This window comes from Phyllostomus discolor, chromosome 2 (genome assembly GCF_004126475.2).
Source record: "Phyllostomus discolor isolate MPI-MPIP mPhyDis1 chromosome 2, mPhyDis1.pri.v3, whole genome shotgun sequence".
Lineage (NCBI taxonomy): Eukaryota > Metazoa > Chordata > Mammalia > Chiroptera > Phyllostomidae > Phyllostomus > Phyllostomus discolor.
Genome location: NC_040904.2, coordinates 217,146,436 through 217,172,611, shown reverse-complemented (window position 1 = coordinate 217,172,611; position 26,176 = coordinate 217,146,436). Strand labels below are relative to the sequence as shown.

The window sequence follows — 26,176 nt, the reverse complement described above, 5'->3', positions numbered from 1 at the left end:
TCCACGGCCAGCTGCAGGGCCTGGCACAGAGCACGTGCTAGCGCATGTCTGAATGAATGGCCAAGTTTACGGGCTCTGGCAGGTCTGGGGCATGAAGTCCTTGTCGTCATGCTGGCTTTCCAGTTTTAGGGCCACTGAGGACACTCCCACTTTCTGAGGAGTCCAACATGTTAACCACCCCCTGACTATCCCCACAGAACTCTAGATCTCTTCCCAGAACTCAGAATGTGACCCCAACTTCCCAGATTCTCTTGTGACCCTGAGTCTCGCCATCAAGCTGGTGACTTGAACATTCACATAAATGACCCCTCCAACACCCCAGCCAGCCAGGCCCTTAACTGCGGATCAGTGGACAGCCTTTGGCTCTTTAGACTCCTGTGACCTCTCCCCTACAGGCCTCAGGATTCACCTCCACCTGGAGCTGCACCAGCCTTGAAGCCTTCCACCCCTAAACCCCATCTCAGACTCACCCTCCTCTCCCCTCCCCTCCTTTTATCAGACAGTTCAGCCCCAGGAAGGCAAAGGCCCTGAAGTGGGGGCTCCACCTCCCATTGTATCTGTGAAGTCTCCCGTGTGTCCCCGAAGCACAGAGACAGTCACCAGCCTCACGGCCTGAGAAACTGTGGTACCCATCTTTACCTGGCCATTGAGTTTCTCAACATGAACAAGTTACTTAATCCCATAGAGCTGTTTCTTCCTCTGGACACTGACCCCCACAAGGACCACCTGAGACAGCATGTGTGCAGCCCCAGGCACAGGCTTATGTATGGTTCTGGTCACTCCAGGGCCCCCTGGCCCCTGCACCAGTGGCCAGACGCCAGTGGCAAGAACTGGGACATTAGCTAAGTGTTTAAGAGGTCATTCCATCTTCCTATCAGACTGGTTGTCTGTAGACAACACAGGAAATTAAAGAAGCACTGTATCCAGTGGCAACCCACACATGCATCCCTTTCACCTTAAAGTGAGGTAATGTCGTACACGGTCCCATGTTGGCATAGCGTGCATTGTCAGAGGTCCTGCAGAGTGATGCTCCTCTGAGACACTGCGGAGAGGGGAGGCAAACCCACACCCAGAGGTGTCCATCCCTGGGTGGGAAGGATCTGCTGTGGACTTCTGGTCACCGGGTTGTCTAGGGATGGTACCACATCAGGAGCTCAACGCTGAGCTTGGCTGCTAACAGGCCAGACATTCAGCAGCAGGGGTCATTCCATCAGCCTTGATAAGAGAGCCTGTTTTGGTGGACATACCCGGCACCTGTCCACCTCGCAACTCCGTTCTCAGGCCCACTGCACAAGCACAGGGGTGCCAAGGACAGGAGCTGCCTGATGTCTATCTGCTTCGTTGTTGAGTGACCCTCTGCAGTGCCCTCAATATCACAGACACAGGCACTCGTGAGCACCCCCACAGGTCCTTCCTCCCAGCCCTCCTCATCTCCAGTATCGCCTCTTGCTCTGCCCAGTTCCCTGACAGCAGCAAGACATCCATCATGACACACCTGCCATGTGCATTCCTCCCTTAGCCCACCCCTACTCTGTCTACACTCCCACCCTACGAGGTGGCTACCCGGGTGTGCTGCCTGGAGGACGTCCCTCATTACTGTTTTTTAGAGCCACCCCGGCCTGAAGGGGACTTCAGCGCAGCAGCAGTTCACTTTCAACTCATATCAACTCACCATGTTAACCCATCCGTGAACTAGACCTTAGGATTCCTTCCTGTAAATGGCCCTCTGGACAAGCTTGGGTCCAACTGTTTCCCACCGTGCAGAGAACTGCTACGGAGCCTGTCTAACCTATTGATTGGCTTGATGGTGGGTCAGTATCCAGCTCAGAACAGGCAGGTTCGATCACATGGTCGCTGGATGCCCCATAGTCCAGCACTCAGTCTCTGCCCGGGCCCAGCCGTCTGCCAGAAACTGCTTTTTGTTGGTGAGTAGCCCTGCACTGCACCAGGCGTGGCCGTGCTTCTGACCCCTAGGGCCGTGCATCACAGACCTCCTGGTGCGTCCTGCCAGAGCAGCCACTCAGGCCCCCATCTAGCACAAATGAGCCCGACTGTAACCCACTGGTTCTGCCAAGTGGGGGGGGGGGGCCCATCCTCCAATCTCCACCTTCAACACACCCCTTTGCTCTGGGTCCCATTCAAAACTGGCAGTCTTCCAAGTCATCCAATAAATGGGTCACAACAGTATTCCCACCCCAAGTGTGGTGCATGTTGATTCCAAAATCCAGAGGTCCATCAAGAGCCATGCCCCCCTTCTCCATGACAGGGATGCAAGGTGTAGTAACTTGCTCTTATCTTAGAGGTGACGACCTGGTTTGCCCCACAGCACTGCACCCCTGAAGACTTTACTGCTGACAGACTACAGAACTCCTCCTTCTTCTCAAGATTTTATTGATTTATTTTTATTTATTTTTTAAATTCACCTTTTAAAAAAGATTTTATTTACTTATTTTTAGAGGGGGAAGGGATGGAGAAAGAGAGAGGGGGGGGGGGGGAGAGAAAGAAACATCAATGTACAGTTGCTGGGGGCCATGGCCTGCAACCCAGGCATGTGCCCTGACTGGGAATAGAACTTTATTGATTTATTTTTAGAGAGAGGGCAAGGGAGGGAGAAAGGGAGAGAAACATTGATGTGTGATCAGTTGCCTACCACAGGCTCCCAACTGCCAGCCAGGCATGTGCCCTGACTGGGAATCGAACCAGCAACCTTTCGGTTCGCAGGCTGGCACTCAATCCACTGAGCCACACCAGCCAGGGCAGACTCCGGAACTTCTGAGGGCTTATCTGACATGCATTGATGAGCATTGTCTTACCAGGGACAGTGCACTGGTTACTTCCTTCTGCACCATGTCCAGTTAGCATGTCATCACGTGATGTGATGTCTGGATGATCAAAGTCTCTGTACTGTGACAGAGAGCAGGAGAGTTAAAACAGCCACAAGCAAGACAATGAATGTGTTTGTCTACCCTTCCCACATAAACATGAACTGCTTTTGGAAACGCACTCTTTACTCCTGAGATTGAGAAGAATTTCTACCACACTAATAAGTACAACAGATACTAAATTAAACATTGCTGATGAAATCCATGATTTTCAACCTTTTTCATCTCATGGCACACACAAAGTAATCACTAAAATTTTGTAGAAAACCAAAAATATATATTTTTTGCTGATATGACCAAAAAGTAGGTTTAATTTTGGTTCACTCACACCAGATAGCTATTGTTATGTTGGCTGTTGTCATTTTTTTATTTGACAATCTAAGGGAAAAGAGGTCAGGGCCCCTGACTAAATAGTCAGGTATTGCATGTTTTAAAAATTCTTGTGGCACACCACTTGAAAATCACTGAACTAAATGAATGAATGAATACATCTTTGAATTGTGACATATTAACCCCTCTACCTCTGCCTTAATTTTCCCCAAAGTCGTGATCTGTCCAGCTGTCCCTGGAACATTCATTGTCCCTCCCTTTCTCAATGAATGTATGAGTTCCAGACTCCCAAATACTCTCAGTGATTCCAAACACTATCTAAGGAGTGACAGGCTAAAAGGTTACATGAAAAGTATAAGGAATATATGACCTAATAAGCATTATATCCAATTAGCCATGTGCTCTGAATTGTTTTTTTCTAAGTGAGATTGAAAAGTGGGAAATAGTTATTTCTAAGACAATAAAAATGGAAAGGAATTGTACTCTGGTTTTTCCACTACATTCTTCTTTATACCTATATATTTACACAGACACACACAGGCATTTTTTTCTAATAAAAAACAAGATTTTCCCATATACATATTAATCCACAACTCATTCTCTCAAGATAGTAATATACCCTGGCTATTCTTTCTGGGTTTGTAGGTCTACCTTGTTCTTTTTAAAGGTTGCATTATATTCCATTGTATGAACCACTGTTTCTTCATCCACGTCTCTACAGCTGGCACTGATCTTGTTCCATTCACTTGAATGGCTCTGGATTTTTGCAGGGATCGTCCAGGTGAATGGAAGGCAGTGTACTGGGGACCACCACTTTATCACAGAGACACCACCTCTGCAATCCCACCTGGGAAGCAGCATCACTTCTGATCCACGGTCCTGGAGAGGGTGAGTGCGGTGGGGGGATCCGAGGGCTGCCCCTGTGCTATTGTTAGCACGGTTCTTCCGAACAGGCCAGGGATCCCTGTGCAGCTGTGCCCTCGCAGGTACAGTCGCCCACCCAAGTGTGCACGGGGGCCGGAGAAGCACCCGCAGGGCTTGCACCAGGATTCCACTTCTCATCTTGTCCCAGAACCAGTGGCTCCTGATGCTCCAGGTACCCCCTCCAAGGTCAGCTCAGATCCTGTACCTAACAGCCCCTGAAAGGTCTGGATAGTCCTTTTTCCAAAGCAGATCACTTTAAGTAGTTACTTTAAGTGGTTCTAGGTCCTTCTGGGGAAGAACTGAGGAGGAGTATTTTTTAATATACTTATGGTGACATCGCAGGGCTCTCTTTCACCCAGTGAACTCCAGGCCTCAGGCCTGGCTCAGATTCAAACAGGGCAAGGTCTATCCTGGTTTTCCACGGTAGCAACTGACCTTCGCCTTCTGATCACCAGCTCTTGATTTCTTTCTGGTTATTCAAATCAAACCACCCCCCCTCGCCCCAAAACCCCAGGGGTCCAATAGGCCTGTCACTGCTCCCTGGGGCTGCCTCTGAAGCCGGGGACAGCACGGGAGGCCAAGGGGGCAAGGGGACGTGACGCAGACCTAGGTGTCTGCTCCAGGTGCGAGCCTTTCCCTCCTGGGTTTGATTTTGTAGCTGGTTCTGGTTTTGTACCTGATTCTAGATCTGGAGACAAGAGGGGTAGTTTCAAGCAGTACAAGAACCTCCTCTCGGAGGTGCGCTTCCTCCGACCTGGGGCCCAGCGGTGATTGGGAATTTAAGACACGTGACTCCATTGGAGTTGTCCCAAGGGTCCCAATGTTTCATTCACATCCAGTGTTTATACAGCACCTTGCAGGCACCACGCACTCTCCGCCTCCCCCAAGTGTGACCCACGTTCGGGACGGGCCGCACTCACACGAGGGCTCTCTTCCTGCCGATTGCCCCCGCGAGGGGCCGCCACCGCCGCCACCGCCCGCAGGGCCCCGTCCGCTCCGCACCCGGAGACCGCCTGACTTCCCCGCCAAACCTACCCCTAGAGCAAACCAGCCGCCGCACCCCGGGCACACGGGACTGCGCGCTCCCGAGACGCACACCTTCCCCCACGTGACTGGCCTGCCTGACCCGCCCTGACGCTCACGAGGCTTCTGATTGGCGCACGCCACTTCCGGTCTTTCCAGCGACCCCGCCCACAGGGCGAGGGAGCGGGGGCGGGGCAAAGCGGAGACGCGCAGAATTCGACTCTCGGAAGCGCTCCGGACCAGGGTCACGGACGGGGCCGAGTGGCGCAGCGAAGAGACGGACACAGCCGGAGAGACCCGAGTCCGACCGGAGTAGCGCAGGCGGGCCGGAAGTACAGCCGAGCGCAGCCGTGCGAGCCCGAAGCGGGCTGAGCGCGCTGGGCGTTGGGCCCCGGCGAGCCCGAGGCATGGCGGCGGAAGGCACTGATGTGGTCAGGGGTGGGACTGTCGGCGGCCGCCTGGCCCAGGACAGCCTGCGGCAGTCTAAGTGCCCGGACGCGATCCCGAGCCGGCGGCGCGGCTCGTCGCAGTCCCGCGAGGCCGAGCGCCGAGCCTACCAGTGGTGCCGCGAGTACCTAGGCGGTGCCTGGCGCCGAGTCCGGCCGGAGGAGCTGAGGGTTGACCCCGTGAGGTGGGAAGTCAGGGGTCCTCCCCTCCGACGTGCGGGACGGGAAGGGCGGTCCGGGGTGGGGAACCGCGGCAGACTGAGACCCCGGTGTGCTCCGCAGCGGGGGCCTCAGCAACCTGCTCTTCCGCTGCGCGCTGCCGGACCATCTGCCCAGCGTTGGCGAGGAGCCCCGGGAGGTGCTGCTGCGGCTGTATGGGGCCATCCTGCAGGTGAGGACGCAGTGAGGGCTTCCCGCCGAAGCCTGGCAGGTGGTCCAGCCCCGCCGAGGAAGAGGCGCCGAGGCTCAGGGGCTGCGGGGCGTGCCCGTTTCGTGCTGCAGCCTCCGTTGTGGAGCGTCCCCGAGGCAGAAGGAGCCCCAGCGCTGCCGGGAGCAGGAAGCAGACCCTCTGCGCATCCTCGCTGCTTTGTGCGCGACTACTGCCCCTTGTCATCCCTCAGGGCGTGGACTCCTTGGTCCTGGAAAGTGTGATGTTCGCCATCCTTGCGGAGCGGTCCCTGGGGCCCCAGCTCTACGGAGTCTTTCCAGAGGGCCGCCTGGAACAGTACATCCCAGTAGGAGGCACCTCCTTCCCCAGCCCCTCCCCACCATCCCATCCCCAGGGTCAGCCCTCGCTCCCTGACCCGAGACCCTGACCTCGCCCCACGACCCCATCCCTCCCCGCGCCTGCCCCAGCCCACTCACCACTCTGAGAGGTTCCTGGGTGCAGAGCCGGCCACTGAAAACGGGAGACCTTCGAGAGCCGGTGTTGTCGGCAGCCATTGCCACGAAGATGGCCCGGTTCCACGGCATGGAGATGCCCTTCACCAAGGAGCCCCGCTGGCTGTTTGGGACCATGGAGAGGCGAGTTGGGGCCTCTGCAGGGCTCTGTACCCCCCGGGCTGCGGCAGTGGGTCGAGTGGCTGAGGCGTCCCAGGGTCTAGCACCATCTTTCACAGAACAGGTTTGCAAACGTCCGCCAGACAGGCGGAGCAGTGACGGGGGAACTGCAGGGACAGCCCGGCCCAGGGGTGGAGAGGGAGAGTGGGGCACAGAGCATGGGCATCCTCTTCTTTGGACCTCAGGTACCTAAAGCAGATCCTGGATCTGCCCCGCACCGGCCGCCCCCAGGTGAATCTGCTGGAGATGTACAGCCTCAAGGAGGAGATGGGCACCCTCAGGTGAGGACAGGCAGGACAGTATGGGCAGAGGGTGCAGCTGGGAGCCCACAGCACCCTCCCCAGGGCTTGCTGAGGGCCCACGAGGGTGGCTCTGGCCCTCCTGTAGTCACTCCTGCTCAGGCGCGTGGCCTGTCCCCTGCAGGAAGTTGCTGGACTCTACCCCGTCGCCAGTGGTCTTCTGCCACAACGACATCCAGGAAGGTAGGAGAAGTCATGTGAGCCTCCAACCTAAGGTGAAGGGACCGGGGGGCCCTGGGTGACCAGAACGCACCGCATCCCCACAGGGAACATCTTGCTGCTCTCAGAGCCAGAAAACGCTGACAGCATCATGCTAGTCGACTTTGAGTACAGCAGCTACAACTACAGGTGAGGCCCGTGGCCCCCGCCCTGGGACGCAGACCAGGCCTCCATCTCTGCCGCCCAGGGGACTTGGGGACTGAGTGTCCGCCTTATTCCCCCAGGGGCTTTGACATCGGGAACCATTTTTGTGAGTGGGTTTATGATTACACGCACGAGGAGTGGCCTTTCTACAAAGCACAACCCGCAGACTACCCCACCCAGGAACAGCAGGTATGGGGGCCGGAGGCGTGTGAGCAGGGAGGAAGGCAGAGCCAGGACCGAACAGTGAGAGAGGGTGCTCACTGGGAAGTGCTCCACTCTCCCCATTTCCTGACTCGGGTCTGTTGGTCCCAGCTCCATTTCATTCGCCACTATCTGGCAGAGGTAAAGAAAGGTGAGACTGTCTCCCAAGAGGAGCTGAAGAAACTGGAAGAAGATTTGCTGGTGGAGGCTAATCGGTGAGGTTCACTGGGTGGCAGAATAGAGCCGGGCGGCAGGGGGCGGGGGCGGGGGAAGAGGAGTGGGCAGCATGCCAGTGCTGAGTGGGGATGGGAAGCACAGGGGTCCGGTCGAGGCTGGCAGAGGAGTGGGTGCAGGGTGTGGGTTAGGGTGGTGCGGGAGAAGTTGGAGTTCTGGGATGCAGGCAAGGCCAAACGTGGCCCCATCCCCCCGCTCTCCCCACCCTCAGGTACGCTCTGGCATCCCATTTCTTTTGGGGTCTCTGGTCCACCCTGCAGGCATCCATGTCCACCATAGAATTCGGTTACCTGGTGAGTAACCCAGGTGGTGAGGTGGGTGGCGCCGGGGGAGCAGCAGGGGCCCCTGGGCCTCCAGGAGCTCTGGGCAGTCCTGGGATGCTGTGGGCACACTGGGGGGCTGCGGGTCCTCGTCCCGGCCCTGCTCACCAGTGTGTGGGGTGGTCTCCTCCCCAGGAGTACGCCCAGTCTCGGTTCCAGTTGTACTTCCAGCAGAAGGGGCAGCTGACCAGCCTCCACCCCCCATCCTGACTCTCCACCCCCAGCTCCTTGGACGTTCCCAGAGCCTCCAGGGCAGGACCTTGGAGGGAGGGGCCAAGAGCAGGAGGCCCTACAGACTGGACTGAGCCCCCTGGGGGACGGGTTGAGGTGGCTGACCTCTCCCCCAACTTGAGCAGGTCCCTGCGGGCGGGAACCCCTGGACTGTGCACCTTGAAACAATAAACAAGCTTCCTTCACACCCTATCCTAGCCCTGCTCAGTCCAGCAGAAAGTACCAGCCAAAGACTCATTCAGATTGACAGAGTAACCACTGCTCTGAGCCTCAGTTTCCCCTCCTGAAAAGCATGGCTTTCAGTGCTGTGGGCCTGAAAGTTAAGGGTCCTTCCTGCCAATGGGGGGCCCCTCCCCTCTGCCCTTCCTGGATCCAGCTTGGAAGTGACAAATGCTCAAGGAACTGCGCAGGGGACTGGGGAGCAATTGAGGGTGCAAAGAATGCCCTGGGTGGGGCTGGCCAACCCTGCGCTCTGGAGATCAGGGGACTAGCCGCACAGCTGACACAGATGACCTTTTCCCTACATTCGACTATTTTTAGCTCTAATGCTACCATCCTCACGTGAGACCCTTTACCCCACCCCCACCCCAGGTTCCCAGAGCTTGGAGCAGTCTTCCCCTTGAGGAAGCCTGGCCCTCCGCCCCGCCCGATCCTGAGTTCCGCTAGGGAGGGGAGGGGAGGGGAGTCTGGTGGCCCCCGCTTCTGTTTTCTCAGCCCAAATTTGGGAGTTGGTGTCAGGTTCCTGGTGAAGGCGGGGCGGGGGTGGCCAGCCTGAAGGACGTGGGGACACGGGCCAGAGTGACTGGCCCCACACGCAGACAGGAGTGAGCCCGAGCTGTGCTGTGAGTGGGGTGGGGAACAACACAGGGCCCCGCCGGACTCAGCACTGTGCGTGGGCGAGGGCGCACGAGGCCCCACACGGTCGGGGCTGGGGGTACCCGAACGCGCCTCGCTCCGGACAACAAGGCTTCCTGGGGCACCTCCCGACGCCGCCCTTCATTGCCCTCCGGGATCCTGAAGTTTTCAAGGCCTTGAACCCACCCCCAACCTGAGCCCTGCACCGCTGTGGCGGGTCCTGCCCTGAACGCGGGCGCAAGGGTTCGCGGCCGTCGGCTGGGCTGGGGTCTGGGTGGCGGCGGGCCTGGGGCGCTGGCGGGGCTGCTGCTAACAGGGCGGGGGCGGGCCGCAGATAGGGCCTCGATGGGGGTGGGGTAGGCCTGAGCCCGCCAGAATACCCTTCCGCCCTCTCCCAGGTGCCGGCCAACCACCAGGATGGCGGAAGCGCACCAGGCTGTGGCCTTCCAGTTTACTGTGACCCCAGATGGGGTTGACTTTCGGCTCAGTAGGGAGGCCCTGAAACACATCTACGTGTCTGGGATCAACTCCTGGAAGAAACGCCTGATTCGAATCAAGGTGGGCGCTACTGGCTGTCCTGGCCTCTTCCTGCCGGCAGGTGCAGCAGAATAGAGCCTTCCGGAGGCAGAGGCCAGGTGTCGTGAGCTGCTGCTCCACTGTGCAGGCGCTCCGTCTCCACGGTGGCTGGCAGTGCTGCTGGGGGACAGGCTCTAGTGGTGCAGAGACCAGAGGGCTGGCGCCGGGGAAGAGACAGTGTGAAGGAGTGGCCGTGGGGACTGAGCCGTGGGGGGCCGCAGGTGTGGGGCTGAGGAGGAGGGAAGACGAGGAGTAAGGACACCGCAGGGGAACAAAGGAGAAAGCCTTCCAGGCAAAAGCCAGGACCTGACGCGTGCTCCCTCGCCCTGTTTCTGCCCCACAGAATGGCATCCTCAGGGGCGTGTACCCTGGCAGCCCTACCAGCTGGCTGGTCGTCGTCCTGACAACAGTGGGTTCTTCCTACTGTAACTTGGACATTTCCAAGGGGCTGGTCTGTTACATCCAGAGACACCTGCCTCAGGGGTGAGGAACGGGCTGCAAAGGAGGTTGGGTGGCCTCCAAGGCCCGGGTTCCTCAGCTGGGACAATAGCCATCAGAGGTCATGGGGCAGCCCCCGACCCCGGCCCCATGCACCCACACACGTGTGTGGTGCACCTCGTTGTGAAGGTGCCCGGGAGGGCTCTTCTCCTTCAGCACCTCCTCTGAGGTGGCTCAGCACCCTGGAGAGTGCAGGGCCAGGATCCCCCCGAGGATGCTCCAGTGGACACCTGCAGCCCTCTCCCCTTCTCTGACAGATACGGCCCCTACCACACCCCCCAGACGCGGGCGCTGGTCAGCATGGCTGTCTTCTCCACGGGGGTCTGGATGACGGGCATCTTCTTCTTCCGCCAAACCCTGAAGCTGCTGCTCTCCTACCACGGCTGGATGTTCGAGATGCACGGCAAGACCAGCCGCTTCACCAGAGCCTGGGCTGTGAGCAGGAGCTGGGGGAGGGGTCCGGTTTGAGACCCCAGGACCTCACCGAAGGCCCTGGGCTTGAGGGGCAGGCAGGGGCCCTGGTGCCTGGCACATGGGCGTGTCCTGGTCCTGAGAACTCGGGGCCCAGCTCCTCAGTGTTCCCTGGCTTGTTTCCGTTCTCTTCCCTGCTTCCCGGCCTGACACCCTCTGCTCTGCACCCCCAGATATGTGTCCGCCTTCTGTCCAGTGGGCGGCCCATGCTGTACAGCTTCCAGACGTCCCTGCCCAAGCTCCCCGTGCCCAGCGTGCCGGCCACAATTCAGCGGGTGAGGGCCTGGGTCAGGCATCCTGGCGGACAGAGTAGTCTCGAGTCAGGACTTGCCCACACGTGAGGGACCCTCCCCTTCAAAGAATGGATTTGAGGGCGGTGGGGCTGGGGGCAGCACAGGGGTGGGGCAGGGACAGCCATTGCTGTCCGGCCCCCACGCTGACGGGAACCTGGCTCGATAGTACCTGGAGTCCGTGCGGCCCTTGCTGGACGACAAGCAGTATCACCGCATGGAGACGCTGGCCCAGGAATTCCAGGACAAGACTGCCCCCAGGCTGCAGAAGTACCTGGTACTGAAGTCGTGGTGGGCAACCAACTATGTGAGTCCCCGCAGACCTCCCCTCCCCCCTTCACTCCCGTGTGCGCCTGGCCGCCGCAGCCCTCAGCTCCCGCCCTCCCACAGGTGAGTGACTGGTGGGAAGAGTACATCTACCTTCGAGGCAGGACGCCCATCATGGTGAACAGCAACTATTACGTCATGGTAAGGGGTGGAGCAAAGGTGGCACTGTGTGGTCAGCTCTGTCCTCGGCTGTGGGTCTTTGGGCAGAGGGCCTGGGGGACAGCCCAGAGCCCTGGTGGTGGTTTCCACAGGTGAGGGGGTGCTCTGGAGTGAGGCCCAAGGGAAGGGGCTGGCGGGGGGGGGTTCTGGGAGAACATGGTCAGGAAACAGCACAGGGGCGATGGGGATACTGAGGGTCCAGAATCCAGCAGCCCCGCAGCCTGACACGGTCACTCTCAGGGGCCCTGGGGCTCCCTTTGCCACCGCCTCCTCCCTCGGTTCCCTCAGATCCTCCCAGCCGCAGGCCCTTAGCTTCCCTGAAGCCATCACCAGGGAATCTCCTTAGACGGGCCTTCCTTTGGTCACCCTGCGGATCCAGAGCTCCTTCTCTTAGCACCCGGGACCCCACTGTCTCCCTCGCTGTGTGCCTGGCACTCCCCCACCCCGGCCATGGGCCGCACGGCACTCTTCCGCTGTCTGGAGAGCACCCTGACTGGCAGGCTGGGCGCCCTCCCCCCCAGGCCTGTCCTCCCAGAGACGCGCACAGCTCATCTGCACCCGAGACTTCAAGTAGTTTTTCTAGCGGCGGGGACCCCTTTCTCAAAGCAAAATTAACAAAACGTGACCAGACAGGTTATGGGAAAGCAGCTGAAACCAGAGCTGGGGCCCAGGAGGGACGTGGTCAGCTGGGCGTTTCATCTCTGGCGGGCCCCCTGACAGTGCGGGATGGGCAGGGGGCGAGGGACCAGACCCCCAGGCCGTGAGCCCGGAGCCCAGGGGATGGCCTGCACCCGTCACGGCTGCCCTGGGCCTCGGCTCTGTCTCGCAGGACTTCGTGCTCGTCAGGAACGCGGACGTGCAGGCCGCCCGCCTGGGAAACGTCGTCCACGCCATGATCACCTACCGCCGTAAACTGGACCGGGAGGACATCAAGCCTGTGAGTGGTGCCGGGGCGGGGGCTGAAGGGGGCGGAGGCCCCATCTTAGCCCTGCCGTGCCTCCCTCCCAGGTGATGGCACTGGGCATCGTGCCCATGTGCTCCTACCAGATGGAGAGGATGTTTAACACCACTCGGATCCCGGGCAAGGAGACAGGTACAGCCACGGCGCCCGGGATGGGGCTGATGGGACAGAGCCCCCTTGCTCCCCGCTGTGGGCCCACTGTGGCCAGGTGCCTACTGCCTGCTCATCACTTAGTGTCTGTGCTGTCCTGGGGTGCAGAGCAGTCTGATTGACAGCCAGCTTCTGACCCACACCAGACCCCTGCTGCCAGCGGGCACGGCGCTGGTGCCCCCCGAGCAAGGAGCACCCACAGGAGGGAGTGTGGCTGCCCCTCCCAGAGGAGGGCGGGCTCGCCAGGGCGCGGGCGGGGACAGGGCAGCAGCCTGCGTTTCTGACACAGGCAGTCTGTGTCCGTTCCTCGAGCTCTGGGTCCCTCCTCTATGAAATGCCTCCTGGGACTCGTTGGCATAACCGAGAGGTACGGAAGCTCCCTGCGGGCGACTCCGCCCCGGGAAGGACGCCCAGGCGGAGGCCTGGCTGAGCAGGGGCCACGGGAGCCACCCAGTGATCCTGTGGCCGGGGTGCCCAGGCCAGGGGGCGTCAGGAAGGGAGGTGCCCCCGCCCTCCGCCCCCCTGCCTCAGCCCGCATGCTGGCCTCCATCGCAGACGTGCTGCAGCACCTCGCGGAGAGCAGGCACGTGGCCGTCTACCACAGGGGCCGCTTCTTCAAGGTGTGGCTCTACGACGGCTCCCGCCTGCTGCGGCCCCGGGAGCTGGAGCTGCAGTTCCAGAGGATCCTGGACGACCCGTCTCCAGCCCAGCCCGGGGAGGAGAAGCTGGCGGCCCTCACTGCAGGCGGAAGGTACCCTCGCAGGCGGGGCCGTCCTGGCTGAGGTTCGGGCCCCTCGGGGAGGGGCGCCCCCGACACAGTGTCCTCCGTTCTGACTGGGCCCCGTGGCAGGGAGGGCGCTGGTGGCCGTGGCAGTGGAGGGGCTGCCGTCACCTCTGACTGAGGTGTGCAAAGGGCAGGGACTCCACCTGCCCCAGCTGTGGGCCCTGCAAGGCCCAGGGGGGGGCCCTGCAAGGCCCAGGGGAGTGCCCCAGGTGGCCTGCACTCACCCCGCCCTCACGCCCCAGAGTGGAGTGGGCACAGGCACGCCAGACCTTCTTCAGCTCCGGCAAGAACAGGGCTGCTCTCGATGCCATCGAGCGCGCGGCTTTCTTCGTGGCCCTGGACGAGGAGTCTCACGGCTACGACCCCGGGAATGAGGCCAGCCTCAGCCTCTATGGCAAGGCCCTGCTGCACGGCAACTGCTACAACAGGTACTGCGCTGCCCTGCAGGGGCCCGGGCTGCCCTGCCTGGCTCCTCCCTGCCTGCCGTCATTGCTGTCTCTCGCCCCGGCAGGTGGTTTGACAAGTCCTTCACGCTCATCTCCTTCAAGAACGGCCATCTGGGCCTCAACACAGAGCACTCGTGGGCCGACGCCCCTATCATAGGGCACCTCTGGGAGGTAACAGGGCCAGAGGAGTCGTGTGGGCAGGCTGTGGGGGACAGAGCAGGGGACGAGGACGGCCCCTCAGCCTGGCCTTCTCCCTGCAGTTTGTCCTGGGCACGGATGTCTTTCACCTGGGCTACACGGAGACGGGGCATTGCCTGGGCGAGCCGAACCCCATGCTGCCACCTCCTCAGCGGCTGCAGTGGGACATTCCTGAGCGGGTACGCAGGTCGGGAAGGGGCAGGGATAGTCTGGGATAGTGACAGGTACCTGGATGCCCTGCTGCCTCCCCTCCTCCCGCCAGCCCCGCCCACAGGGGTGTGGCCCCAGGGTGAGGGGACCTGTGGGCAAGGTGGTGGGTAGAGACACTGTGAGGGGGGCCTCTGTCCCTGGGGCAGGCGTCAGTGCCTCCCCCACTGGAGTTGTCAGGGCCCTGAGACAGCCCGGCCCAGCCCCCAGGCCCTTCCCGTGTCTCCACAGTGCCAGGCGGCCATCGAGAGCTCCTACCAGGTGGCCAAGGCGCTGGCAGACGACGTGGAGCTGTACTGCTTCCAGTTCATGCCTTTTGGCAAAGGCCTCATCAAGAAGTGCCGGACCAGCCCCGACGCCTTTGTGCAGATTGCTCTGCAGCTGGCGCACTTCCGGGTAGGAGCCCTGCAGGGTGCTGCGGGTGCAGGGCGACCCTGCTGCCCACCTGCCAAGTTCACACCTCTGTGCTCCCCAGGACAGGGGCAAGTTCTGCTTGACCTATGAAGCCTCGATGACGAGACTCTTCCGGGAGGGACGGACCGAGACTGTACGTTCCTGCACCAACGAGTCCACGGCCTTCGTCCGGGCCATGGTGCAGGGGTCCCACACGGTGAGCTCCCTGTGGCCACACGATGAGGCGGCCCTCCACTCCTGCACCCTTGGGGGTTGGGGCTGCTCCTCACTGCTCCCCTCCTGCCCTCCAGAGAGCAGACCTTCAGAAACTCTTCCGGAAAGCCTCTGAGAAGCACCAGAGCATGTACCGCTTGGCCATGACGGGCGCTGGCATCGACAGGCACCTCTTCTGCCTTTACGTGGTCTCCAAGTACCTGGGGGTCAGCTCCCCTTTCCTGGCGGAGGTCAGTGTTGTATGTGGCTGTGTTCTCTGTCCCCTTGACCTGGTCTCTTGGGTCTTGGCCTGTTTCTGTTTGACTGGAGGGCCGGGGCAGGTGCCCCGTCCATACGGCGCCTGGGCCCATTGTTCGGGTGCTCAGAGCAGAGTTGGTGTTCCTGTGAGCAGGGCAGATGGACAAATGTGTGACATGGCAGGTGGCAGCAGGGCTCCTGAGAAAAGTGGGGAGGTGGGGGAGGATCCGGCTGGCAGCACACTCTTGGAGGGGACGGCAGGAGGGGAGGAGGGGAGGGGTGGAGCCGATGGAGAAAGCGGGTAGAGGACTGGAGGCCAGAGGGGCGGCAGGCCAGCTGGCCTCCACACAAGATTGACAGGTTGTGCAGATGCCGTGATGGTGAGAACAGATGGGGGGCACCAGGGGCAGCGGTCGGCAAGGCCCTGCACTGCTTTCCTCCTACATCCTCAGCCAGGATAACACCTGGCTCTTGCAGGTGCTCAGGCACCACCTGTCTGCAGGTGTGCACTGAGCGCATGGTGTCTGACCACTGCAGTGTCCCTCTTGCAGGTGCTGTCAGAGCCCTGGCGCCTTTCTACCAGCCAGACTGCTCAATTCCAGATCCGCATGTTTGACCCAAACAAGTACCCCAATCACCTGGCTGCTGGTGGTGGCTTTGGCCCCGTAAGTGCCCTTGAAGGGGAACGCGTGCATTGGACAGGAACGGGGTGTGTTTCCGTGGAGAGGGCAGGGCAGGAGGTCAGAAAAGAGGCTAGAGCACAGCCTTGGACCTGCCCTGCGTGGGACCCACCTGTGCCGGCACCTCTGCTGAGCATGACGTTGCTCAGGGCTGGCGTCCCCTCTGCCACCTCTGGAGGAGAGTGTGCGACTCCTCCCTAGGACACTCCCATGGGCTCATTCATCAGGGTTTTAGAGATGCCCCTGGGAGGATCCCCGGTGAACGAGGGGAGGAGGACAAAGTTGTGTGGTTTTCACACTGTTCCCTGGGGGTGGGGCCCTTCCTGAGACTCTCTTGGAGCATCACCCTGGCTTTGGATCTTCGAGGTTTGGTTTACCTCTGCTTCCCGCTCCATGCTGCTCTCAGGTAGCGGACGACGGCTATGGGGTCTCCTACATGATTGCAGGCGAGAACACCATCTTCTTCCACATCTCCAGCAAGTTCTCCAGCTCAGAGACGGTGAGTCCCCTGCTCCAGCCCAGACCCGAGGAGGGGGCACCAGCTGGGCCCCGTCTGGCTAGGGAAGGGTCCTTGTTTGTGGGGACAGAGGAACAGGGGCTCGCCTGGAGGTTGGCCTGAGCTTTTGGCTCCCACAGAATGCCCAGCGCTTTGGGAACCACATCCGTCAAGCTCTGCTGGACATCGCTGACCTTTTCCAAGTTCTCAAGGCCGACAGCTGAGGGCTGGAGAAAGGCCAGCTGCCCTTTTGTCCCCGAGTGTGGAAGAATGCGCCTGTGCTCAGCTCACAGGCACCAGGGTGGCCGTGCACAGGTGCCCAGGTTCCAAGGACAGCACTGGCAGCATGTGCTCTCCGGGCCAACACTGCTCCCTGAGGCCCGCCTGGTGGAGGTGGGGTTGGAGCAGGGAGGGAATTTTGACTTTTTTCTTGCTAGATACTAATAAACATAAGGCTGTGTAATTCTCTTAGCCCTTAGATTCCTGTGTTTTGTTTGGAGACTAGGAGACCCCTCACCCCTGCCCTAGCTCAGGCCAGAGAGGTGTCAATGACGGAACTGGGGCTGGGAGAGGAGAGGCCATGACCTGCTTTAAAATGTGTCTCTGCTGAGGTCACTCTGCACACCCACTATGCGCATTTGGAATAAACTCTTCCTTCAGAAACTTCACCTGTCCTCCAGGGTCACTTGTGTTTGTCTGCTTTTTTGTCTTTTAAAGATTTTATTTATTTATTTATTTATTTATTTTCAGAGAAGGGAAGGGAGAAAGAGAAACATCAGTGTGTGGTTGCCTCTTGTGCGCCCCCCTACTGGGGACCTGGCCCACAACCCAGGCATGTGTCCTGACTGGGAATTGGACCTTCGACCCTTTGGTTCATAGGCTGGCGCTCAATCCACTGAGCCGCACCAGTTAGGGCTCAACTGGCTTTTGATTAATGTTGAAATTCAGCCAAAGTTATCTTATCTGTCCTTGGTTAAGATAAGAGAAACCATCATGCACAACCAGCGGGTAAACTTCTGGTGACAACTCACCGCACCCAAACAAGCCCTTTGAGCCCTCTGGGTTTGCAGGTCTGTGCTAGTTAGGGCTAGCAGTCATAACAGACAAACCCTGAAATCTCAATAGAGGTTTAACTCCTGCTCACTTGGCTGAGACAGACTCTGCTCCAGACCATTGTTCAAAGACATACTGACAGAGCCTCTGGCTTTCTCAGCTAGTTCCCAAGTTGCCTCAGACATTAGCCTCCAGCAGGTACAGGAGACAAGATGCAGGATGGGCCGGGCCTGGCCTGACCGTGACACAGAGCACTTCCACCTGCATCCCACTGGCCTGGACTCACACTGCAAGACAGGCTGGGAAACGTAGTCTAGCTGTGAGTCCAGGCTATAAAGGAAACATTTGGTGAACGGTTACCCAGTGTGATGCACAAGGGCATGGACAGACCGGACTGACGTCTGTGGGCTCCCTGAGAGCCCACCCTTCTGGGCCTGGGCCCTGGGACATGCTTGAGAAGCCACCTCCAGGCCCCTCACATTCCAGCTCTCTCTGTGTCCTCTGCCACTCCCCAAGAACCCTGAGCCCCAACCACACTTGCTGAAGTTGGTAGGCTCATCCATCCCTTGCCTGTTCCTTCACAGAATCTTCTGTCTGGAGTCCCGTGCCCTTCCTCAGCCTGGCAAACTTCACTGCCCACTAGAGTTATTTCTGACTTGTGTTTTTCTGGGCAGTCCAAGCAAATGGCAGAGGGAGTGGAAGTATGCAGGGTGACTCACAGGTGGGAAGGGACAACTTGAGGACCAAAGTGGAGGGTGCGAGGCCCAGGCAGCAGCCTCTTCAATAGATAGGTGGGGACTGGCTCTGTGCCCAGAATGGTCTGGCTCAACACTAGCTGTTTTTTCTGCTCTGCAATCAGTGGACTAAGGATTGGAATCCCTGAGAGAAAATTTAGTGGGTCCCAGATTCATCAAGAATGTCAAACACAAGGTGTTTAAATATGAAGTTAACAACCTTCCGAACTGGCCTCTCGCCTCTCCCCCATCTCAGCCAGTGGTGTCGCACTCCAGCCACTAACCCATTCCAACCCATTCCTACCTTCTCCCTCACCTGGCCACGTCCCAAGCCGGGTCTAGTTTTACTTCCCTCCACCATGACCACCACCTCCCCTGCCCACTCCTCCATCATTACTCATCCAAACAACAGCAACAGCCGGCTCCATCTCCACACTCCCTGAGAGGCCTCTTCCCCACACCACTGCTCTGCTTACTGCCTTTCTAAGGGGCCCGTACCCCTCTAAACAAAGACAGCTTGTTCAGCCTCCTCCCGGCCACAGCTGTATGTGCACCCTCTCATAGGCCAAGAGCTTTCTCCCTGTCCTTGCTTGGCGACCCGTGCCTCTACTGCCCCGAGGCCAGCAGCGCCCGGCAGACCTGGGCTGGAAGCAATGCTTCCCTTCCCAGCGGCTGGTACCTGGGCCCTACTTGCCTCATCTCCCTGAGCCTCGGCTTCCTCCTCTGTTAGGACTTAGGATGCAACAATGACAGCAACGTGTGGGGGTTATGAAGACCACAAATGCTCAGGCACCCAGCTATTCATTCAGCAAATGTTTGTTAGCACCTGCCGTGCCAAGTGCTGCCCTGGACACGGTGACGCCACGGCGCAGCGGGCAGGCAGGGCCCTGGGCGCAGGGCCACACACACCCGCGAAGAGACAAGAGGAGGAGCACCAGTTTCAGGACACGAGTGACCTCTCACCCCAGCTCCGCCCTCCCTCGGCTTCACCCCTCCTCCGCCAAGGCCCACTGAGGCCTGTTTTCGTTCTGAGACCTTTTTAAAAAATCGAATTTATTGAGGTGACGGTGCTTCATAAAGCAGGTATCAGGTACCCAGGTCTACAGCACATCATGCGTACACTGTTGCGCGTTTACCGGCCCCAGCGAGTCTCCCTCCAGCACCACGTGGGAAGGATCCCAGTGAAGGCGGTGCTGTCCTCGCCCACCAGTGAAAACCTCTCCCGCCCTGGGATGGCTCCACCTTCTCCGCTGGAGACCAGCCAATGAGGCCTCGAGGTGCGCGTGCCGACCTGCCGGGTTGGTACAGCCACACGCTCGCAGCCCCACCCTCCGTGCCCCAAGAGTGCCAGCCAATGAGGACAAGAGGCCCGCTCCGGGGGCGGGCCTGGTAACAGAAAGGGGCGGGGCTCCCCTCGGAGGCGCCTCCTCAGGCCCCAGCCCTGAGAGGGCGGAGGAGCGGACGAGGCCGGAGCCGGTGGGCAGCGCGCTGGCGGAGCAGGAGGTGAGCGAGGGCGGCCCCCCGCCCGAGGGCTCCGACCCGGGTGCGCCCTGGCCCCGGCTGTGCCCCGCGCCTCGTGCCCACCCCCGCCCCTCACCGCAGCCACCTCCCCGCCCCCCGCAAGGGCAGCATCCAGTTCCCTGGCGGCGCCCGAGCACTGACCGGGCCTTGGGACTCCCGCTGGGGCCTTACGTGTCCCTTCCGGGGGCAGACACCGTGGGTCCGGGCCAGTGACCCCCAGGTCGGGAAGGCAGGGGCCGGAGGGTGACCTCGCGGGGGGGGGGGGGCGGCGTGGGCGCGGCGTGGGCCTCCCCGGGGGGGGGGTGAGCAGAGGAGCCGGGGCCGAGAGGTCGTGGCGGGGGGGGGGGGGGTCACGCCGCTGCTTCCTGCGCACCCCGCCCAGATGGCCGCGTCCGAGCCCGGGGAGAGGAGCTACGACGACATGCTGAGAATGCTGTCGGACCTGAACAAGGACCTGGAGAAGGTCCTGGAGGAGATGGAGAAGATCTCCGGTAGGCCGCCCCCCGCCCCCGCCGCCCCTGCCGGGCCGGACCTCGCCCCCCCCCGGCTCCCCCCGCCCCCCGCCCCGGTGTCCCCAGGGCGCCCAGAGTTGGACTCCCGGCGCTGAGCGCCGCCTTCCGGTTGCTCCGCGCACCGCACCTCATGCCTGCGGAGGGGCTGCGGTCCTGCTGCGGGCGGAGACGGTGCCCGCGCGCAGTGCGGACCCCGGCCCCGACCCCGGCCCCGGCCCCGGCCCCGGCCCCGACCCCGGCCCGCAGCGAGCGGCAAACGCGGCCCCTGTGCGCAGCCTTGGCGCCCTCTCCCGCGCGCGACTCGGCCACTAGTGCCAACACGGGTGAGGCGTGGGGGGCAGGCGCGGCCCGGGGTTGAACGAATGTCTCCGCTTTTGCACAGTGTTAGCCTGCCGTCGTATTCCGCGCTTCCACTAAGTGGTAGCCCGCAGTGGCGGTAACACCCTTGTAATTTCTCTCACTTGCTCTTTACCTTACAAATTACAAGGACATGTGTAATTCTTATAGTTTATGAGCCTAAGTTTTGCTAGAGAAAATCATAATGTAAAACAAATTTTAGAAAGGATGCATACTCTATTCAAATGAAAAAAATATTTTAAAGACATTATTAATTTGAAAATAATCTCCATTTATTACATGCTTCAGAAAATTTCTATCTGGAAATGTTTGCCATATTTTTGCCTGTGTACTCGAAAGTTCTTTGTATTTTTAAAGAGGTTTTATTTGTTTTTAGAGAAGGGAAGGGAAGAAGAAAGAGGAGAGAAACATCAGCGTGTGGCTGCCTCTCATGCGCCCCCTACTGGGGACCTGGCCCGCAGCCCAGGCTTGTGCCCTGACCGGGAACTGAACTGGTGACCCTTTGGTTCACAAACTGGAGCTCAATCCACTGAGCACCACCAGCCAGGGCAAATTTTTTATATTTTTTAAAACTACCCTTTAAAAAACTTCTGTGATTCATTTTCTCTATGAGGTATATAATTCCTTCCATCTAATTAAATATTCTATTTAGCAGCATTTGCTGAGCATCTACTCTGTGTTATTCTAGGAATATAAAGTTGAAGAGATGCTCATTCATTACAGAAGTGGGTGGAAGCCAGAAACAGTCATCGACATGACTAATTATAATTTAAATATATAAATTAAAATTAAAACCCATGTTAATTTTATATTAAAATCAAAATCCGGCAAATGCTAACGGAGTACACCAAGTACCGGGAAGGGAGCAGAGGAAAAAGAGAGGCTGTCTGGGGAGGCAGTGGAGGCTCTACACAGAGCATTGGGACAGGAGTAGAGATTGGGCAGATGGGGGGATGTGTGTGGGTAGAGAGGAGGGCCATCCAGCAGGAGGGGTGGTCAAGGCCGGTGTCGTGAGGGAAAGCCTGGGGTCGTCAAGGAGCCAGATCAGTGCAGGGCTCACAAGGTAGTAGGCCAAGCAAAGAAGAGGCTGCAAGGTGGGAAATGTCTACAGTTCCAAGCTAAGGAGTTGACCTTTCTTGTCTAAGTGAGAGGGAGACATTGGAGTGCTAAATTTTGATCTATAAGTGTAATTTTATCTTCCGTATTTATATCTTTAATACAGCTGGGGTACACTACCCTTTTTCATTGATTTTTGATATTTCATCGTGTACTAAATTTCCATAAATCCTTAGGTTTATCTCTGAGCTTACTACTTTCTTCCATTGGTTTATTTGTCTGTACCATACTATTTTCAAAATAGGGATTTATAAGTTGTCTTGATATCGAGTAGGGCTTGTTCCCCACCTTTAACTTTTACTTTTTTAAAAAAAGATTTGACTTAGTTATTAGGCCTTTATTCTTTCATGTACATTTTTACAATTTACAAAAACTGATAGTTTTCTCTTTTACCTTCCAATCCTTACACCATTTATTTCTTTTTTTTCTATTCCATTTACCAGCATCTCCAACACCAGTAACATTATTAGAGGTATCCTTTTTTGATACCAGTCTTATAGGGGATGTATCCACAGTTTCTCTGTTATGTGTAATGTTTACTCTAGTTGTTGGTATATTGCCTTTGGTGAGTAAAAGATGTCTCCTTCTATTCATAATTTGTTAGAGTTTGATTGTTTAAAATTAAAAAGAGGTAAACTTTTTTAACTGCCTCTTTTGCATTAAGTGAGATATTCTTATGATTTCCTTCTTTTTATTACTGTGGTTAATTAGAGTGACTGGTTTTCTGATATTCCACCATCCTTGAATTTCTTTTACAAACTCTGCCCAATCATAACACATTGTCTTCACGCACTGTTAGATTTGACTAGCTCATGTTACAGTTAGGGTTTCACATCTACATTCATGTGAAATCTGTGATTCTTCTCATATGGCCTTTGGTTTTAGAATAAACCAGCTAGGAGAACATTATGTTTTTATTTTTGTTTATCTCTACTCTCAAATGTCCTACAATATAAATAAAAGGCTTCTATAAAATACTTTTCTTTAAAAGCTGCACCAGTCCACCTAGTGAGGTCACCAGTCTTCCTAATCTCTGGAATCACTTGCCTTACGTAAGCATTAACTCTTCTTCCGAAATTTGGTAAGAACTCCTCTGTAAGATTACCTGGGACCTGAGGTTCGGGGAGGTAGAACATCATCTACGTTTTTAAGTGCCGCTTGGTCTCTTTCCCCGATGGTGTAAATCAGCCTGCGGACTGTGACGTCCAGGCCTGTCGTCACCCTCCGTCACCCGCCCCGCTCTCATTCGCGGTGCTCCCGGTCGCGCATTCCCACTTGCCAGGCCCTCGGGGCAAAGGCAACCTCGCTGCGTCACTAGTCAGTCCTCCCATCTCCCACACAGAGTTTGGGGACACTTCAGCCCCATCCTTTACTAAATTTTGTGTCCAGGTGCTGTCCCTCAGGGGTCACTGTCACCAATCCAAACGCCACTCTGGGGAGCAGTGGACAAGGAAACTTTAGTTAGTGCAAACAGGCAGCTCCGCAGCCACGCAGCAGAGCTGTGGAACCGGCACCGCCGCGGAAAGTGTGAAAACAGCTGGCGCCGCTGGCTCAGGAGTCCTCTTCGCGCTCCAGCCGCAGCCGCGGCCCCAGCCGCAAGCGCAGGCCCAGCCCCCGCCCGGGAAACCTAACCGACTCTCCTCGGAGGAAAGTGCTTCCTGGGAGCCGCAGGGGAGCGGACGCTTTGGACGGAAGTCCCCGCCCCCGGGCCCCGATTGGCCAGCATGTGGCTGCTCCCATTGGGTGGGGAGAGCCTCGGCCCTATTGGCTGGAACAGGATCCCAGGGACTCCTCTTTAAGGGCCGCCAGGGCGGCGGGAAGCCGTGCCTCGCCGCGCGGGGGCGGGGGCGGCTGGAAGGGCGAGGACTCAGGGCAGAAAGGAGTGCTAGGCTCGGCTTTTCTTTTTCTCTTTTTTCTTCTTTAATCCCGGATAGCTCCCAGGAGCCCTTCTTAGTCCTCACAGTTCACAGTGCACATCTTAACCATTTTTTCTTAATTTCTGTGTGTGGATCTTGGTCCTACCCAGCAGGTTATCGGAGGGTACAGGGCGAGCCCTGATTAGCCTCTCGGAACATGTGCTGTTCAGGCCCCTTCGCAGATTATGACCTTGGCTTTGCCACTCTGCAGACCTCACCTCAAATCCATGGAGGGGGCCTGCCCTCACCACCTGGTCTGTAATAAGGCTCCTCCCACCCCATCTCCCTGTCAACATGCTGCTTATTTCCTGCGCGGCGCCTTTCACCGTTTGGGATTGTCCCATGTGTTTGCGTCTCCTCCCACTGCAACTGCCATAGGCACTCCCTGAGGGCAGGGGAGCGTCTGTCCTGCCTACCGCTGTGTTGCGCGGGCTGCCTTAGCGAGGTGCTGCCCAAGGAAGGCTTCAACAAATACTGAGGGAGGGAAAAGCTCAAGAGGCATACGTGGCTAGAGGGTGTCCGGTGATTATGAGTCCTTCCTGTTCTGTGATAAATACCTTTCCTTGGATCGATCAGAAGAGGGCTGTGCGCTTGCCGCAGTGTGTTGGTGTCTCGTTGAACTGCCTTTTCTGCCGGTGCTCCGGTGCTGTGCTGCCAGCTTTCTCTTTCTTTCACCTCATGTTTAAGCTGAGGGCTCACCATCACCATAATCAAGGGTGTTTCCAGCTGCATTCCACTTCTTACGAAATATACCTATATGACCGTTTTTCTCAGGATAAAAGTGTCTTACACAGTGGACTTTTTATTTTATCGTCACTGAGTTTTGTATCTAAGTGTGTTTTCTTTTGTGCTTTGGCCTTAGGAAATGCAGAGCTGGAATTCCAGCTGCTACGTAGGTTTATGTGAAATCCATTTCTGTGAGCTGTTTTTTCCTATGCATTGTAATTTCTTACCTACCTTAACCCTTTGCCCTACATACCTCAATTACTTATTTTGTAGTAAGAGTTTATTCTCTCTTGAGCACCTGATATATACTAGGCAGTTTACTATCATTCATTTAATCCTCACAGGGAGCCGAGATTAGGACCCTCTCTGTCCCTTACAGATGGAAGGCCAAGGGGAGCAATTCTGAGTCACTGTCGTAGGTCACACAGCCGGCAAGTGCTGAGCTGGAGGAAAAGTCTGACTCCATCTGAGCTCCGGCTGCTACGTAGGGTAACTGCCACACTTCCCGAAGTTCAAGGATCGCTGGCCTTCTCTGTGCTGAGATATTGCACATAACTTGTCTAACAACTTCTCCCTGTCATGCAGAAAAGCTAGGACCTTTATTTTTTGTAGTTCTAGAAGGTAGAGCCACGGCAATGGGGTGGGGACTGCAGAGGGAAGGGTGTGGACGTGGGGTGTCAGTGCCAGCAGCACGCGTTCACCTATAGGCCTGGGGGACGCTGCCCTCCAGTTGCCCTCAGAGGGAAAGAACAAGAAAGTTGGACAGTGCAGTGGAGAGCAGCAAAGGACACCCAACGTGGATTCAGCAAGACTTGCCAGAAGGAGGAGCTCTGGACTGGTCTTAATGAAAGTCCGGAGGTGCCCAGGTGGAGGTGGACAGGCATCCCAGGCCACTGAGCACAACCACCTGAGGTTTAGGGCCTTGCAGGAGGGAGTGGTCAGCTCTACTTGAGCACGCAGTTGAGTTTGGTGGGTGTTATCACTCCTTGAGGCCTGCTTGCACCCAAGAGCTGTGAACTGTGGGTAGGTAGGGACCTGTGTTTGCTCTAATTTTTCCTGGCATTTTCTGGCAGAAGGGTCTCCAGGCTTGTAGTGCCATGGGCTGATGCACCCAGAAGGTAAGGCTTGCGTGAGATGAGGGAAGCTTCGCTGCTGCTCTGTGCAGGGAGGAGTTTTAATAGGGGGTTTGTGAGCCCTGTAACAAGTATCTGACCAGCTTTCTCTCCATAGAATAATTGGGTGACTCAGCCAGGCCCGGGCCCCGGGGTGCTCTAAAGCCACAGCCCCACCCTGTGGCCTGACCAGAGCCTGTCTGGTTGTTGCAGTGCAGGCCACGTGGATGGCCTATGACATGGTGGTGATACGCACCAACCCCACGCTGGCAGAGGCCATGCGCCGGCTGGAGGACGCCTTCCTCAACTGCAAGGAAGAGATGGAGAAGAACTGGCAAGAGCTGCTCAGTGAGACCAAGCGCACGCAGTAGGCCCCCACCCCACTGCCGCCAGGCCGCTGTCTGCCTATGTGCTGAGTCACTGGGGGGTGGAGCCTTCTCTGCCTGGTGGAGAAACAGCGACCCAAATACACAGCTGTGTGCACAGCACTTGTTTCTCTATAAACTTATTTTCAAGCACAACCTGATGATTCCTGTTCATCCCTCCCCGCCACGAACAAAACACAGGAAGTGTGAGATGCCGATGCTGCCAGTGAATTAAGCGTATTTAGCACCAAGCACCGAAAGAAAAGCAAAAAGGACAGCTGGGGACAAACCAGGTCAGAGGGTGGGCCGGGCAGCCGGATTCAGATTTATTTACCTTCCTGTGGAGGGTTCCAAAGTGGGTCAAGGGCAACACTATTGTTATGTACCTTGGGCTGCGCCAGGTGCTCATATATGTGACCTGTTCTCACAATTCTCATGAGTGACATGTCCATTGTCCCCACATCACATGGTGTTGCACAAAGTTAGGTGT

The 26,176-nt window shown here is 57.7% G+C and overlaps 3 protein-coding genes across 6 annotated transcripts; all 3 read left to right on the top strand.

The window, feature by feature from the left end:
• The first annotated feature begins 5,341 nt into the window (after positions 1-5,341).
• On the top strand, positions 5,342-8,499 carry CHKB (choline kinase beta). The gene is made up of 11 exons (XM_028532743.2): positions 5,342-5,790; positions 5,888-5,996; positions 6,226-6,339; positions 6,495-6,628; positions 6,850-6,945; positions 7,088-7,146; positions 7,230-7,311; positions 7,407-7,515; positions 7,639-7,742; positions 7,973-8,054; positions 8,217-8,499. The coding sequence occupies exons 1-11, from the start codon at positions 5,567-5,569 to the stop codon at positions 8,289-8,291; spliced, it is 1,188 nt and encodes a 395-aa protein (XP_028388544.1). The 5' UTR covers positions 5,342-5,566; the 3' UTR covers positions 8,292-8,499.
• Positions 8,500-8,969: 470 nt separating this feature from the next.
• Positions 8,970-16,940, top strand: CPT1B (carnitine palmitoyltransferase 1B). 3 transcript variants are annotated; one of them, XM_028532741.2, is made up of 19 exons: positions 8,970-9,154; positions 9,566-9,725; positions 10,087-10,226; positions 10,499-10,676; positions 10,886-10,987; positions 11,172-11,309; positions 11,393-11,470; positions 12,318-12,425; positions 12,497-12,581; positions 13,155-13,350; positions 13,626-13,811; positions 13,895-14,000; positions 14,090-14,206; positions 14,466-14,630; positions 14,710-14,844; positions 14,939-15,091; positions 15,650-15,763; positions 16,185-16,277; positions 16,415-16,940. In XM_028532741.2, the coding sequence occupies exons 2-19, from the start codon at positions 9,585-9,587 to the stop codon at positions 16,496-16,498; spliced, it is 2,319 nt and encodes a 772-aa protein (XP_028388542.1). In that variant the 5' UTR covers positions 8,970-9,154; positions 9,566-9,584; the 3' UTR covers positions 16,499-16,940. The 3 variants fall into 3 exon arrangements, with proteins under 3 accessions (XP_028388542.1, XP_035875705.1, XP_035875704.1); XM_036019812.1 differs by having other exon boundaries at positions 10,499-10,679; positions 10,889-10,987; XM_036019811.1 differs by lacking the exon at positions 8,970-9,154 and adding an exon at positions 9,170-9,410.
• A 2,132-nt stretch (positions 16,941-19,072) lies between these two features.
• On the top strand, positions 19,073-25,842 carry SYCE3 (synaptonemal complex central element protein 3). Of its 2 annotated transcripts, XM_036019810.1 has the most exons (3): positions 19,073-19,564; positions 19,955-20,073; positions 25,535-25,842. In XM_036019810.1, the coding sequence occupies exons 2-3, from the start codon at positions 19,965-19,967 to the stop codon at positions 25,690-25,692; spliced, it is 267 nt and encodes an 88-aa protein (XP_035875703.1). In that variant the 5' UTR covers positions 19,073-19,564; positions 19,955-19,964; the 3' UTR covers positions 25,693-25,842. The 2 variants fall into 2 exon arrangements, with proteins under 2 accessions (XP_035875703.1, XP_028388788.1); XM_028532987.2 differs by lacking the exon at positions 19,073-19,564 and having other exon boundaries at positions 19,887-20,073.
• The last annotated feature ends 334 nt before the right edge of the window (positions 25,843-26,176 follow it).

What these genes read in the sequence shown, in the direction of transcription:
- CHKB (XM_028532743.2), top strand. Translation starts at nt 5,567, where the DNA reads ATGGCGGCGGAAGGCACTGATGTGGTCAGGGGTGGGACTGTCGGCGGC. An exon ending in GCCTGGAACAGTACATCCCA is followed by an intron (nt 6,340 to 6,494) that starts GTAGGAGGCACC and finishes TCCTGGGTGCAG; the next exon opens with AGCCGGCCACTGAAAACGGG. An exon ending in CCACAACGACATCCAGGAAG is followed by an intron (nt 7,147 to 7,229) that starts GTAGGAGAAGTC and finishes GCATCCCCACAG; the next exon opens with GGAACATCTTGCTGCTCTCA.
- CPT1B (XM_028532741.2), top strand. Translation starts at nt 9,585, where the DNA reads ATGGCGGAAGCGCACCAGGCTGTGGCCTTCCAGTTTACTGTGACCCCA. An exon ending in ACAGCAACTATTACGTCATG is followed by an intron (nt 11,471 to 12,317) that starts GTAAGGGGTGGA and finishes TCTGTCTCGCAG; the next exon opens with GACTTCGTGCTCGTCAGGAA. An exon ending in GCCCTCACTGCAGGCGGAAG is followed by an intron (nt 13,351 to 13,625) that starts GTACCCTCGCAG and finishes CTCACGCCCCAG; the next exon opens with AGTGGAGTGGGCACAGGCAC.
- SYCE3 (XM_036019810.1), top strand. Translation starts at nt 19,965, where the DNA reads ATGGCCGCGTCCGAGCCCGGGGAGAGGAGCTACGACGACATGCTGAGA. An exon ending in GGAGATGGAGAAGATCTCCG is followed by an intron (nt 20,074 to 25,534) that starts GTAGGCCGCCCC and finishes TGGTTGTTGCAG; the next exon opens with TGCAGGCCACGTGGATGGCC.